The sequence below is a fragment of the Anoplolepis gracilipes genome, chromosome 14 (assembly GCF_047496725.1).
Source record: "Anoplolepis gracilipes chromosome 14, ASM4749672v1, whole genome shotgun sequence".
Taxonomy (NCBI): Eukaryota; Metazoa; Arthropoda; class Insecta; order Hymenoptera; family Formicidae; genus Anoplolepis; species Anoplolepis gracilipes.
Genome location: NC_132983.1, coordinates 2,047,814 through 2,063,694, shown reverse-complemented (window position 1 = coordinate 2,063,694; position 15,881 = coordinate 2,047,814). Strand labels below are relative to the sequence as shown.

The window sequence follows — 15,881 nt, the reverse complement described above, 5'->3', positions numbered from 1 at the left end:
GAATAGTCGTGATCGCACCGAATAGTCAAGTGAAACTATACTGACCATGTGCACAAATTCGTAATTTTTTTTTTTACAAAAGTACAGTGTATTTACAAAGTAAAGTTCCAAGAACGCTTTTCGTACACAGTTACTTCACTTTTTACCATATAATTCTGGCTTTTTTACATAATTTTTTATACCTATAAATTTGGCGCAAGATGTCAACTTTTACAGTAAAATCAATTGATGATTCGTTAAGTCAATTAATTTTTCTAATTAATTATGCAATTTAGCAGTATGTAAAATAAAAGAATTAATACATATAATATAAAAAATATTTATTAAATTAGCTTTTTTAGACGATATATAATTCTTGAGAAAATTCAGGACTATGTTGAAAATTATTTTTCATGTTGTAAAAATATTGGAAAAATTAAAAATTATGTATGTACACGTATATATAAAATATATATCAGGATATGCAAATATATCGATAACAAAATAAAACTTTATTGCTCTTAGAATGTTACATTTTAAATGATATAAAATATAAATATATTTATATTTTCGATATAATTAATAATACTATATTCTCCTGTATTTGCCAGTGTTATTTCACTGCGTATGCTATAATCATTCGAATCGAGTTAGTCACTGAGGGATGCTAGCATCATAAAGTACGACATTGCGCTTTTCACTACCTAAATTAAGATAATTAAAATGTTTACATTTGTTTGATTATATAACATGTTATATACGTACGGTATTTATATGCCTGTCCTTATTAAATAACAGTATCTAATATAATAATTGTTTTACCGTTGTGAAATTTTGCATAGAAAATATATATATCTTGCAGGCAGACACAGTACTAGCTTCGATACTTTTTCTCATCACGATTAAGAGCAGCTTTTGCTCTTTCACGGGCATTTCGTACCATGCACCATTATAACTATAAAATTAATATTACATAGAAATAAAATAAATACAATAATATAATATTTTTGTATTAAAAATTAATTTCCTATATTGATCCAACTTTGATATTAACTTACATCTTGTCGTGTGTTTCCAGGCTATAGTTTATCAATTTTTGTCCTTGGAAACTAAAGCAGAACAAGTGAAATAATTGAGCAAGAATGTACATGCAGTATCTCATCGTTTCCGTTAAATCATTCACCGAGAGCTTAGGTAAAATTATGCATTTTAGATCTACTTATTATATTTTTCAGAATTCTCATATATGAATTTAACTGCAAATAACTTACTTGCAGTAAGCTAATGCTAACAGCAACCGTGTTTACTATAAGTTGTATAGCGAGTGATATCGAAAAGATATTTTCCATGAGTTTCGCAAGCCTATAATAAGAATGTTAAGACAAATAAATATAAATTTATTCTGATTATTAAAAATTGTTCATTAAATATGATTTTAAAAAATTAAAAAGAAGAACTCCTTACGATACTGTTACAAACTTACTCCATAGTTTTTCGATGAACATGAATTGAAAATACAATATGTTTGTGGTATATGTCGTTCGGACAATCAATCAGGCTTTTTTTCGCGATATCACGTTTATATAACAAATATTCAAATCTGAATCTGCAATGATCCAGGCAAAATAAATCATTGTAAAATTTGTAATTTTTTACTTTTAAGTGAAAATGTACAAGAACGAAAATTATATAATTATATAAATTTAATTATTTTTTAAAATATATAAGTTATCATTACCCGATCACTGCAAAAAGGCCGCAAAGGTGTTCAGTGTAAATAAAAAACATAGAATCGTGTGCGATTACTGCAGCCAGACATACTACAAGGATAATTAGCATATCGAGAACAATGTAGTAATAATATTTTTCTTCATCAACGAAGTAGTACGCTGGCCATATTAACTTTACTGGATGTGAAGTATTTAGAGGAAGAATTACATTCATGATATGTGGTACGAGAGAAATTATTGCATATGAAATACCAGTACCACACGCGTACGCTACAACAAAAGTCAATTTCAATAAAAGTAAAAAACTGACATCTACTTTATCTTATACATGTTTACATTTATATTGTATAAATGTTTAATAAGCTTTTTTATATACAATATTATAAGCGCGCGCTTATGATAATCTAGTAAATTAAAAATCGTCTAAGAAATTATCTAGCCCTTTATAATTCTTCAACAATTGGAGTAATAAAAATATTTTTGTATAAGTAAAATATAAGCTAAAAATTTGTGTACTATTCTCTTGTGTGAATTTTCTTATGTTTTGGCTCAGATAATGGCTAGATAGCTTAATATACCTAAATAGGTATACTATGCTAGCTGGCCATTATAAAAAAATAGCGCATACATAAATAAAAATAAGAAATTAACGCTACGCAATTTTTTTGCTATTTTTTTGCTATATTACTTGTAAAAATATTTCTATTACTATATATATATATATATATATATGTATTAATAATAAATTAGGTTAGAAATTATTATTATAGAAATATATAAATAATAATGATTATTTATATATTTATATAATAATAATTTCCAATATAATTTATTATTAATATAATTTCTAATCTAATTTTTCTCTTTATAAAAAATGACATAAAGTTTTGAACGCGAATATATATTGAAGCGTTAAAACTTCTTTTTCGCAGTTTTTTTTCGCTAATTGACTGTTTCTGTTATGCACTGCGATTTGCTTTATTCGTGTTATATAATTATATAGATATGTTATATACAATATATACATTTATGATATATGTATCTTTCTTTATTTGTCTCTCTTTTTCTCTTCTTCATTTTCTTTAACCTACTCCTTCTTTCTCCTTTTCTTTTTTCTTCCTTTTCTATTCTTCAACTCCTTTAATTTATCTTTATATTACATAAACATTATTATACTCAGACAAACTGTCAAAATTTGCCTAACAATTTGACAGCTGTAAGCGACACGAATGAAACAAGTCGCAGCGCCCGCGAACGGGCAACCCTTCAATATATTCGAGATCGAGGTTTCACACACTTTTCAGAAAGGGATCCTTATTATAATTAAAGTTAATGCGGATGAATGGTTCACTTTATAAAATTTCTTTATTTTTCTAATTCAAAACTAGAGAGTTACTTGCAGGAATATATCAACGTGTATAGCCTGCCATTCTCGGCATATTTTTCCAGAATTTTACGTTCTTCTCGCGTTTCGAGACTATCCCAGTCTGCGAATAAGTGATCAGTGAGATTTTTAATCTAGAAATATACACGTTATTAAATTTGAATATAATATTTTCAATATAAGCAAGATATCGAATTAAAATTTGTAATTTATATTTATAGTTTAATTATTTAAAATAGTTTAGTAATTATTTAAAATTAAATACATCTAATGTACATGATGCGGCTATTAAATAACTGAATTCATTTCTTTTTAATGTTTTATGTGAGCCAACCATCAACGATTGTGGCATTGTTTTAAATAATTTACAAGTCAGAGTTATTAACTGTAAAAATTTCATTACAACACTACGTAAAATGCTGTGCTGATAAAACGTACTTTATTACTCTTTAATTGATATGTTAGTACTTTCACCACAGTAATGAGGATCAAAAAATATGGAGGCAAAGTTTCAAAAACACAGTTTCTGTCTTTACATACACACAATTGTGCAATCTGAAAAATATACTTATCATTTATGAAGAAATATAAACATTTTAAAAACACAAGATATCCTAGAAATTCGAACAATGTAACACAAAATCTTATAAGAATATTAAATCCTCAAAAATTGAACAAGCATATATTATAAATTAATTAATTAAAAAAATAATAATATATTAGCATTTTATTTTATTTAAAATATGAGATATCTTAAATCAGTTACATTTTATTTTATTATTAATATTATTACATATCTACTCGTAAAAATATTTCTCTTGCTAATAATTAACATTACCTGCGTGACAAGACAATTGGCCAAAATTATGAGTACGACAATCAAAAAGAATAGTCTCGCTTTTGGGTTCTGATAAGGCCACTGACCGATTATCGACAAAAATTTTTTATTTAGACTATAATAGTAATCCTTGTTACGTTCCATTCTTAAAAAAAGAAATGTTTCCTTTTCGCTATAACCACGTTTGATTATCTGATAGATACCTTCCCTTAGAAAGCTCTTTTCGCGTTTGCGTGTCGCGAAGAATACATAAATTAATATTCCATATAACTCTCCCGCTCTTCTTCTCTTCCCCACTACGTTCGACATAGCAATCAAACGGAAGTTCTATGACTGACATATACCTACAATAAGTATATGTCTCGTGTAAATATAACGTAGGCGTAAATGAATAGCGTTTGACAAGTTGATTTTTTTGCAAATGTTTGTCGGTTTGAATACAAGTGTATTAAATATGCGACATAAAATATGACAGTCTTGATCGAACTGTCTGGTGATGGTACTTATTGTGCGGTTCAATTCTCTCTCTCTTAGGCAATAGGAAACTATATTATATTACATTATAATATTTGACTAGAGTAGTTTGCATATACAGTTGCTTCACGTTTAATCAAAAATGTCTATTTATATAATGCAGCTTTACTTATCTGCCAATTTCAGACGAAATTTTGATTTCTTCATAAAAATTCAAAGCTTATCTTAATTAATTCTCATCATTATTTAGATTAAATATTATTTTGGTAGAATATATATGGCACTTATACAATTATTTTATTTATGTTACTGAAAACTTGTAATAAATATCTATTATGTAAATAATATTATGCGTGCGTGCGAATCCATGGAATACATCAAATCAGTCGCGTGAATTTTACAGCCTGTGTGTAACAGTTAATATTTACTACAATAAATATACGTATGCAAATTAATTACAAAAGATCAAAAAAATTGGAGGAGGATAGGAGATAAATGTTGCCTCGAAAATACGCTTGTGTTTATCATTTAACAAATTATAGAATAAATAGTAAAGACAAATAATTCGCTACTGTGTTTGTTATAATTATAACTTAATTTATTCTTATATACAGTAGCAATGGAGAATTAAACACGCATTACTGCGACAAAGATTCTCTTTTTCTTTAACAACTACATATAATGTTCACGTCCAAACATATGGATTACTTAAATATTGTAATATATTATGCATGCAAAAAAATTATAATGACATATATATATTTTAACGAAAAGAAATGTAATAATATCAATACTAAAATAAAATTTAATTAGTTTAAGATATCTCATATTTTACACAAAATAAAATATTAATATATTATTTTTTTATAATTTGTAATATACTATTGTACAATTTTTCATTATTTCAATACGTATATTATAATCATTATTGATTCATTCACTGAAAGACGCTACAGTATTAAAATAAATGTATAAAAAAAAGGAAAATTATTAAAATTTTATTTATTTCTTGAATATAAAGTATATAATATTGTTTGCAAAATATAAATAATATATCCATATAATAATATATCCCATCATAATATACTCAACAACTGCAAAAAGATCCCAAATATGTTCGATGTAAGTAAAGAACATACAATCGTGTGCGATTTATCAAGCCAAATGTATCAGAAAACTATTAGGCTATGATAAAAAATGTAATTGAAATATTTTTTTTGAAATACTATTTCGTTAACAAAATAGTACGTTGATCTATTATACGTTGATACTAATATTACTGAACGTCAAGTATTTGAGGAAAAATTAAATCCAGGATAAGTGGCACGAGAAAAGTTGCTATAAATTAATAGTTACATACAAGTGCGCTACAACAAAAGTCAATTTTGTAAAAAAACTGACGTCTGTTGCATCTTGTAGATGTATATATTTATATAAATATTTAATACATTTTATGTTATTATTATAAAATATTATAAAGTCAAATCAATGTTTGCTCATGTTATCCTTTTAAAAAATTTTTAAATTAAAAACAGGAAATTTACTTGCAAGAATATATCAATGCATCAATGCTATTATTCTCGGCATACTTTTTCATAATCTGACATTCTTGTCTTCCTGAGTTTTGAGAGTATCCCAATTTACGAAACTGATTAGAGATTTTTAATCTAAAAATATATTATCAGTATATTTAATCTTTTAGAGATATATTATTTTTTAAAAGCTATAAAAACATAAATAAAATCAAATTAAGATTTTGCAATTCTTTGTCTCAGATGTCTAAACTTATATATGTTGCTGATAAGTGATGCTGATATACTTTTTTGATTGTTAAAGCGATATGTGAATACTTTCAGCAGAAGATTTAACATTATGAAATGTAGAGTTTTAAAAAATAAGTGTATTTTCCTGTTCGTCTTCGTACAAGAAAAATTTTACCACTTGAAAAAAGTACTTAGCATTCACGAAGAAACGTAAAAATTTTTACAACGCAAAAAAATGGCCTCGGAATTCAAACAATGTATTCAATACAACAGAATCTTATTAAAAATACAAAATATATACAAAAATCTTCTATTCATATGATAATAGTATCTTATATTTCATACTTTCGGAGAAATTATTTTTATTCGTTACAACTATGTCGTTTGAATATCCGATACATATCTTTTTTTCCTTATAAAAGAATCTCTCAAGCTTTGTGCATCGGAGAATAATTAACTGTTTCATTTAACACTCTCTTTCTTCCTTTCCTATCACGTCCGGCAATTACATGGCAAACACCTATTTTATAAGTATATACATTTCATTTAATGTAGGTGTGAATGAATTGCATTTGACGAGCTAACCCTTTAAGAAATGTAAACAATTGTACAAAACATATGATTAAAAAAAATAATAAACAGTTGCATCAAAAATAGTTAGGTGACGCTACTTATTAATTACTATTAAAAACAAATATTTATTATTTATATAACTCATATACACACGCGTTTTATCTAAAAATAACAAAAAAAAATAAAAATAAAATGTATATTATTATGACAAAGACTCTGCTTTCTGAGAATCATGTTCACGTTAACGTCAGTGTTGCATGTAATGTGCAGCTAATAATATTGGTAAATAAATAATTAGTATTACGCAACTAAAAATATAAAACTGTAGTAATATTGTATTGAGAGTAAATATGTAGAAATATTGATAAAATAAAATTTTATTACTTTTAAACTAACATGTTTTCAACGATATAAAATCTAAATATATTGTGATAGAGAGTTTTAAAATAATTTGTTAGAAATAATTAATTTCTGCAGGATTTTTCAACGTTATTTCACTACGCATGCAATATCACCGTCGAGTCATTCACTCCATAGACGCTAGCACCGTAAAGTACGACATTGCTGTCTGCAGAACCTATATTTAAAAAAATTGATCTTTTATGATTGTATAATATGTTACATACGCATAATATTTATATGCCTATTCGTATGACATTGCAATATCCTTCATGATAGTACCATTGTAAAATTCTCCAAGGAATATACATATATCTTGCAGGCTGTGAAAGTACTGGCTTCGATACTTTTTTTCATTATAAATAAAAGCAGTTTCTGTTTTTTCACCGGTATCTCATACCACGCGCTATTATAGCTACAAAATTAGCATTTAACAATTAAAATATATGCAATAAATATATTTAATGTACAATCATAATTATAAAAAATGGTAAATATTCTGTAAATATTTTATGTGAAAAAGAAACTTTCTATATAAAAATCAATGTTAATTGAACTCTGATTATCTTACATCTTGTCACAAATTGTGAGACTATGATCTATCAGTTTTTGTCCTTGAAAGCTGAAGCAGAATAAGTGAAATAATTGAGCAGCTATGTAGAGGCTGTATCTCATTGCTTCCATTAAATCGTTATTCAACTGCGTCTGTACCTTGAGCAAAATCATAATATGTTTTAGATCTCTAATATGTTTTTTAATCTCTCGTGTATCAATTTCATTGTAAATAACTTACTTGAAGTAAACTAACACTAATACACACTGTAGAGAGCATAAGTTGAACAGCGAATGATAAGGAAAAAACACTTTCAATGAGTTTCGCAAACCTATACCAAGAACATATAATAATAATAATAATAAACAGGCTATTAAAGATAAAAATTATGAACGTATCGTGATTATTAAAAATTGTATTTAATTATGTATGATTTAAAAATGCCTTAAAAAACTCACGACATTACAAACTTACTGCAGAGCTTTTCGATGAGTATGAATCGAAAACGTAATTCTTCTTTGATATAAATTATCCGGGCAATCAATCAGACTACTTTTCGTGATATCACATTTATTTATATGTTTAAATTTAAATCTGCAAATATATCCGGACCCAATACATTGTCATAATTTTTGAAAAATTTGTCAATTTTGTCTTGTAATTGAACATATAAAAATTATAAATAACAAAGTTATTTTCTGATTATAAGATATATGTGCGATATCGTTTGCAAAGTACATAAATGATCATTACCCGACTATTGCAAAAAGACCGCAAACATGTTCGATATACATAAAGAACATGCAATCGTGCGCAATTAATCCGGTCACACCTATTATTGCAGTAATTAACATGTGGAAAAAAATACAATAAAAATATTCCTCTTCATTAATGAAATAGTACGCTGGATATGCTAACAATATTGGACGCGAAGTATTTAACGGAAACATAACGTCCATGATACGTGGCACGAGAGAAGTCATTACAAATGATAAAGTAGTTGTATAACAGTACGCTGCAACAAGAAGGAATTTTGTTAAAAATATAGATGTCTTTACTATTTCCTAGACGTTTAAATTTATAATATTTCTAATATAAATAATATTTATATTATATTATATTATATTATTAAATATTATTTATATTAATTTATATTATATATTATGTATTATATATTATAATATAATATTTATAATATAAATAATTTAATATGTTTCTTTTTATTGTAATTAATGTCAAACACAACTCCTCACACTGATATTTGTTTCTATAGGAAAAAATTCTTATTGTTAACAAAAAATAACGAAGTTACTTGCAAGAATATATCAACGAATACCATCTGCCATTCTCAGCATATTTTTTCATAATCTCAAGTTCTTCCTGATTCTCAAGAGTATCCCAGTCTACGAATAAATGATCAGTGAGAACTTTAATCTACAAACATCATACATCAATACATTTGATATCTTGAATATAATATTCTCAACAGCTACACAAATATAAGCAAGAATCAAAATTAAGATTTTGCATCTATTTTGTATTCTCAAATTTTAGATATATAGCTAAAAATTGTATAGATAAAACGCACTTTCTGGCTGTTAAATCGATATGCGAGCACTTTCGCTAAACAAGCCCACGCCAGGAATAAAGGGGGTATAGTTCCAAAGATACATTGTGTGTTTTTGCATACAAAAATTTGTGCTATCTGAAAAACGCATTTGCTTACACTTGCTTGTATTAAAAAAGGATATAAATATCAAAAATATGCAAGATTCCAGAAATTCTAATAATTTCTATATGTGAGGTAAAATTTCCAACCACGTGTCGAAAAAAATTTTTTCGATAATATTACCTGCGTAAAAAGACAATAAGCCAAAACGATCAATGTCAAAGCCGAAAGGGACAGTTTCATTTGCGGTTTCTGATAAGGCCACTGACCGACTATACACAAGAGTCTTTTACTAACATCATAATAATTCCTGGTATGTTCCATACTTTTCAAAGATATAATTTCCATTAGCCACAACAATATCACTCAAATATCTAATATAAACCTTCCCTCGCGACGTCTTTTCCGTCGTGGAGAATAAATTAATATTTCATATATTCCCGCTCTTCCTTCTTCCCCTACTACGTTTACCATAGCAATCAAATAGAAGTTCCATGACTGACATATACCTACCTAATAAGTATATGTCTCGTGTAAATATAACGTAGGCGTAAATAAATAGCGTTTGACAAGCTGACTTTTTTGCAAATGTTTGTCGACTTCAATGCAAGTATATTGAATATGTGACTATAAAATATGACAATCTTGATCGGACAGTCTGGTGGTACTACTTATTGTGGTACTACTTATTGTGCGGTTCAATTCTTAAGCAACAGGAAACTATATTATATTATATTATAATATTTGACTAAGGTAGTTTGCATATACAGTTGCTTCACGTTTAATCATAAGTGTCTATTTATATAATGCAGCTTTACTTACCTGTCAATTTGAAACGAAATTTTGATTTATTCATAAAAATTCGAAGGTTATTTTAATTATTCTCATCATTATTTAGATTAAATATTATTTTGGTAGAATATATATGGCACTTATACAATTATTTTATTTATGTTACTGAAAACTTGTAATAAATATCTATTATGTAAATAATATTATGCGTGAGAATCCATGGAATACATCAAATCAGTCGCGTGAATTTTATAGCCTGTGTGTAACAGTTAATATTTACTACAATAAATATATGTATGTAAATTAATTACAAAAGATCAAAAAAATTGGGGGAGAATAGGAGATAAATGTTGCCTCGAAAATACGCTTGTGTTTATCATTTAACAAATTATAGAATAAATAGTAAAGAAAGAGACAAATAATTCGCTACTGTGTTTGTTATAATTATAACTTAATTTATTCTTATATACAGTAGCAATGGAGAATTAAACACGCATTACTGCGACAAAGATTCTCTTTTTCTTTAACAACTACATATAATGTTCACGTCCAAACATATGGATTACTTAAATATTGTAATATATTATGCATGCAAAAAAATTATAATAACATATATATATTTTAACGAATAGATATGTAATAATATCAATACTAAAATAAAATTTAATTGGTTTAAGATATCTCATATTTTACACAAAATAAAATATTAATATATTATTTTTTTATAATTTGTAATATACTATTGTACAATTTTTCATTATTTCAATACGTATATTATAATCATTATTGATTCATTCACTGAAAGACGCTACAGTATTAAAGTAAATGTATAAAAAAAAGAAAAATTATTAAAATTTTATTTATTTCTTGAATATAAAGTATATAATATTGTTTGCAAAATATAAATAATATATCCATATAATAATATATCCCATCATAATATACTCAACAACTGCAAAAAGATCCTAAATATGTTCGATGTAAGTAAAGAACATACAATCGTGTGCGATTTATCAAGCCAAATGTATCAGAAAACTATTAGGCTATGATAAAAAATGTAATTGAAATATTTTTTTTGAAATACTATTTCGTTAACAAAATAGTACGTTGATCTATTATACGTTGATACTAATATTACTGAACGTCAAGTATTTAGAGGAAAAATTAAATCCAGGATAAGTGGCACGAGAAAAGTTGCTATAAATTAATAGTTACATACAAGTGCGCTACAACAAAAGTCAATTTTGTAAAAAAACTGACGTCTGTTGCATCTTGTAGATGTATATATTTATATAAATATTTAATACATTTTATGTTATTATTATAAAATATTATAAAGTCAAATCAATGTTTGCTCATGTTATCCTTTTAAAAAATTTTTAAATTAAAAACAGGAAATTTACTTGCAAGAATATATCAATGCATCAATGCTATTATTCTCGGCATACTTTTTCATAATCTGACATTCTTGTCTTCCTGAGTTTTGAGAGTATCCCAATTTACGAAACTGATTAGAGATTTTTAATCTAAAAATATATTATCAGTATATTTAATCTTTTAGAGATATATTATTTTTTAAAAGCTATAAAAACATAAATAAAATCAAATTAAGATTTTGCAATTCTTTGTCTCAGATGTCTAAACTTATATATGTTGCTGATAAGTGATGCTGATATACTTTTTTGATTGTTAAAGCGATATGTGAGTACTTTCAGCAGAAGATTTAACATTATGAAATGTAGAGTTTTAAAAAATAAGTGTATTTTCCTGTTCGTCTTCGTACAAGAAAAATTTTACCACTTGAAAAAAGTACTTAGCATTCACGAAGAAACGTAAAAATTTTTACAACGCAAAAAAATGGCCTCGGAATTCAAACAATGTATTCAATACAACAGAGAATCTTACTAAAAATACAAAATATATACAAAAATCTTCTATTCATATGATAATAGTATCTTATATTTCATACTTTCGGAGAAATTATTTTTATTCGTTACAACTATGTCGTTTGAATATCCGATACATATCTTTTTTTCCTTATAAAAGAATCTCTCAAGCTTTGTGCATCGGAGAATAATTAACTGTTTCATTTAACACTCTCTTTTTTCCTTTCCTATCACGTCCGGCAATTACATGGCAGACACCTATTTTATAAGTATATACATTTTATTTAATGTAGGTGTGAATGAATTGCATTTGACGAGCTAACCCTTTAAGAAATGTAAACAATTGTACAAAACATATGATTAAAAAAAATAATAAGTTGCATCAAAAATAGTTAGATAACGCTACTTATTAATTACTATTAAAAACAAATATTTATTATTTATATAACTCATACACACACGCGTTTTATCTAAAAATAACAAAAAGAAATAAAAATAAACCGTATATTATTATGACAAAGACTCTGTTTTTCTGGGAATCGTGTTCACGTTAACGTCAGTGTTGCATGTAATGTGCAGCTAATAATATTGGTAAATAAATAATTAGTATTACGCAACTGAAAATGGGGAACTGTAGAAATATTGTATTGAGAGTAAATATGTAGAAATATTGATAAAATAACATTTTATTACTTTTAAGCTGACATGTTTTAAACGATATAAAATCTAAATATATTGTGATAAAGAGTTTTAAAATAATTTGTTAAAAATAATATATTTCTGCAGGATTTTTCAGCGTTATTTCACTACGCATGCAATATCACCGTCGAGTCATTCACTCCATAGACGCTAGCACCGTAAAGTACGACATTGCTGTCTGCAGAACCTATATTTAAAAAATTGATCTTTTATGATTATATAATATGTTACATACGCATAATATTTATGCCTATTCTTATGACATTGCAATGTCCTTCATGATAGTACCATTGTGAAATTCTGCATGGAATATACATATATCTTGCAGGCTGTGAAAGTACTGGCTTCGATGCTTTTTTTCATTGTAAATAAAAGCAGTTTCTGTTTCTTCACCGATACCTCATACCACGCGCTATTATAGCTAGGAAATTAGCATTTAACAATTAAAATATATGCAATAAATATATTTTAATGTACAATCATAATTATAAGAAATGATAAATATTCTGTAAATATTTTATGTGAAAAAGAAACTTTTTATATAAAAATCAATGTTAATTGAACTCTGATTATCTTACATCTTGTCACAAATTTTGAGACTATGATCTATCAGTTTTTGTCCTTGAAAGCTGAAGCAGAATAAGTGAAATAATTGAGCAGCTATGTAGAGGCTGTATCTCATTGTTTCCATTAAATCGTTATTCAATTTTGTCTGTACCTTGAGCAAAATCATAATATGTTTTAGATCTTTAATATGTTTTTTAATCTCTCGTGTATCAATTTCATTGTAAATAACTTACTTGAAGTAAACTAACACTAATACCCACTGTAGAGAGCATAAGTTGAACAGCGAATGATAAGGAAAAAACACTTTCAATGAGTTTCGCAAACCTATACCAAGAACATATAATAATAATAATAATAATCAGGCTATTAAAGATAAAAATTATGAACGTATCGTGATTATTAAAAATTGTATTTAATTATGAATGGTTTAAAAATTCCTTAAAAAACTCACGACATTACAAACTTACTGCAGAGCTTTTCGATGAGTATGAATCGAAAACGTAATTCTTCTTTTATATAAATTATCAGGGCAATCAGTCAGACTACTTTTCGTGATATCACATTTATTTATATGTTTAAATTTAAATCTGCAAATATATCCGGACCCAATACATTGTTATAATTTTTAAAAAATTTGTTAATTTTGTCTTGTAATTGAACATATAAAACATATGAATGAAAAAGTTATTTTCTGATTATAAAATATATGTGCTATATCGTTTGCAAAGTACATAAATAATCATTACCCGACTATTGCAAAAAGACCGCAAACATGTTCGATATACATAAAGAACATGCAATCGTGCGCAAGTAATCCGGTCACACTTATTATTGCAGTAATTAACATGTGGAAAAAAATACAATAAAAATATTCCTCTTCATTAATGAAATAGTGCGCTGGATATGCTAACAATATTGGACGCGAAGTATTTAACGGAAACATAACGTCCATGATACGTGGCACGAGAGAAGTTATTATAAATGATAAAGTAGCTGTATAACAGAACACTGCAATAAGAAGGAATTTTGTTAAGAATAAATGTCTCTACTCTCTATTTCCTAGATGTTTAAATTTATAATATTTCTAATATAAATAATATTTATATTATAAGTATTATTTATATGATATTGTATTATATATTATATTTTTATTATATTATTTATATTACATATTATTTATTATATTATTAAATATTATTTATATTGATATATATTATATTATATTATATATTATAACATAATATTTATAATATAAATAAAAAAATTTAATGTTTCTTTTTATTATAATTAATGTCAAATACAACTCCTCACACTGATATTTGTTTCTATAGGAAAAAATTCTTATTGTTAATAAAGAATAGCGGAGTTACTTGCAGGAATATATCAACGAATACCATCTGCCATTCTCTGCATATTTTTTCATAATCTTACGTTCTTCCTGATTCTCAAGAGTATCCCAGTCTACGAATAAATGATCAGTGAGAACTTTAATCTACAAACATCATACATCAATACATTTGATATCTTGAATATAATATTCTCAATAGCTACACAAATATAAGCAAGAACCAAAATTAAGATTTTGCATCTATTTTGTATTCTCGAATTAGATATACAGCTAAAAGTTATATTGATAAAACGCACTTTCTGGCTGTTAAATCGGTATGCGAGCACTTTCGCTAAACAATTCCACACCAGTATAAGGGGGGGTAAAGTTTCAAAGATACACTGTGTGTCTTCGCATACAAAAATTTGTGCTATCTGAAAAACGCATTTGCTTACACTTGCTTGCAGTAAAAAAGGATATAAATATCAAAAATATGCAAGATACTCTAGAAATTCTAACAATTTCTATATGTGAGGTAAAATTTCCAACCACGTGTCGAAAAAAATTTTTCGATAATATTACCTGCGTAAAAAGACAATAAGCCAAAACGATCAATGTCAAAGCCGAAAGGGACAGTTTCATTTGCGGTTTCTGATAAGGCCACTGACCGACTATACACAAGAATCTTTTACTAACATCATAATAATTCCTGGTATGTTCCATACTTTTCAAAGATATAATTTCCATTAGCCACAACAATATCGCTCGAATATCTAATATAAACCTTCCCTCGCGACGTCTTTTCCGTCGTGGAGAATAAATTAATATTTCATACATTCCCGCTCTTCCTTCCTTCCCTCCTACGTTTACCATAGCAATCAAATGGAAGTTCCATGACTGACATGTACCTACCTAATAAGTATACGTCTCGTGTAAATATAACATGGACAAAAATGAATTTGACAAGTTGACACTTTTAGAAATGTTCGTCGTCTTGAACACAAGTGTACTGAATAACTCTAAACCAAAAAATGTGGTAGTCCTGATGATATCGAATAGCCTGGCAATGTTACTTATTGTACACTTATTATTATGTGATTTAATTTTTCAAAAAGTACATAATTCTGATATAAATGTCCGACTAGTGAAATTTGCATATACAAGGATCTTTTTTCGATTATAAAATTTTACATTGTATAATGTAGTTTCACTTACCTTGTAAATCTGGAACAAAATTTTCTTCATCAA

General features: G+C 26.6%; 3 protein-coding genes across 3 annotated transcripts; all 3 read right to left on the bottom strand.

Moving 5' to 3' along the window:
* Window positions 1–826: 826 nt before the first annotated feature.
* LOC140673460 (uncharacterized) lies at window positions 827–3,445 on the bottom strand. Its single transcript, XM_072906441.1, has 6 exons — window positions 3,370–3,445; window positions 1,718–2,030; window positions 1,463–1,585; window positions 1,251–1,341; window positions 1,038–1,088; window positions 827–934 (listed from the first exon to the last, which is right to left on the bottom strand). The coding sequence occupies exons 1-5, from the start codon at window positions 3,443–3,445 to the stop codon at window positions 1,059–1,061; spliced, it is 633 nt and encodes a 210-aa protein (XP_072762542.1). The 3' UTR covers window positions 827–934; window positions 1,038–1,058.
* A 3,813-nt stretch (window positions 3,446–7,258) lies between these two features.
* Window positions 7,259–10,552, bottom strand: LOC140673380 (odorant receptor 13a-like). The gene is made up of 9 exons (XM_072906331.1): window positions 9,546–10,552; window positions 9,282–9,398; window positions 9,010–9,127; window positions 8,447–8,708; window positions 8,168–8,287; window positions 7,934–8,024; window positions 7,712–7,851; window positions 7,423–7,555; window positions 7,259–7,318 (listed from the first exon to the last, which is right to left on the bottom strand). Exons 1-9 carry the CDS (start codon window positions 9,708–9,710, stop codon window positions 7,268–7,270), a joined length of 1,197 nt encoding a protein of 398 aa, XP_072762432.1. The 5' UTR covers window positions 9,711–10,552; the 3' UTR covers window positions 7,259–7,267.
* A 1,950-nt stretch (window positions 10,553–12,502) lies between these two features.
* LOC140673379 (odorant receptor 13a-like) lies at window positions 12,503–15,821 on the bottom strand. The gene is made up of 9 exons (XM_072906330.1): window positions 15,216–15,821; window positions 14,951–15,067; window positions 14,681–14,798; window positions 14,053–14,314; window positions 13,774–13,893; window positions 13,540–13,630; window positions 13,318–13,457; window positions 13,028–13,160; window positions 12,503–12,926 (listed from the first exon to the last, which is right to left on the bottom strand). Exons 1-9 carry the CDS (start codon window positions 15,504–15,506, stop codon window positions 12,876–12,878), a joined length of 1,323 nt encoding a protein of 440 aa, XP_072762431.1. The 5' UTR covers window positions 15,507–15,821; the 3' UTR covers window positions 12,503–12,875.
* Window positions 15,822–15,881: the final 60 nt, after the last annotated feature.

Coding starts and splice junctions, on each gene's coding strand:
- LOC140673460 (XM_072906441.1), bottom strand. CDS start 3,445: ATGCCACAATCGTTGATGGTTGGCTCACATAAAACATTAAAAAGAAAT. Junction 1,586..1,717: donor GGCCTTTTTGCAGTGATCGG/GTAATGATAACT, acceptor GGATCATTGCAG/ATTCAGATTTGAATATTTGT. Junction 1,089..1,250: donor TTAGCATTAGCTTACTGCAA/GTAAGTTATTTG, acceptor GTTCTGCTTTAG/TTTCCAAGGACAAAAATTGA.
- LOC140673380 (XM_072906331.1), bottom strand. CDS start 9,710: ATGGAAATTATATCTTTGAAAAGTATGGAACATACCAGGAATTATTAT. Junction 9,399..9,545: donor CTTATTGTCTTTTTACGCAG/GTAATATTATCG, acceptor TGCGTTTTTCAG/ATAGCACAAATTTTTGTATG. Junction 8,709..9,009: donor GTATTCGTTGATATATTCTT/GCAAGTAACTTC, acceptor TTCTTGTTGCAG/CGTACTGTTATACAACTACT.
- LOC140673379 (XM_072906330.1), bottom strand. CDS start 15,506: ATGGTAAACGTAGGAGGGAAGGAAGGAAGAGCGGGAATGTATGAAATA. Junction 14,799..14,950: donor ACCGATTTAACAGCCAGAAA/GTGCGTTTTATC, acceptor TGATGTTTGTAG/ATTAAAGTTCTCACTGATCA. Junction 13,631..13,773: donor ACTCATCGAAAAGCTCTGCA/GTAAGTTTGTAA, acceptor TTCTTGGTATAG/GTTTGCGAAACTCATTGAAA.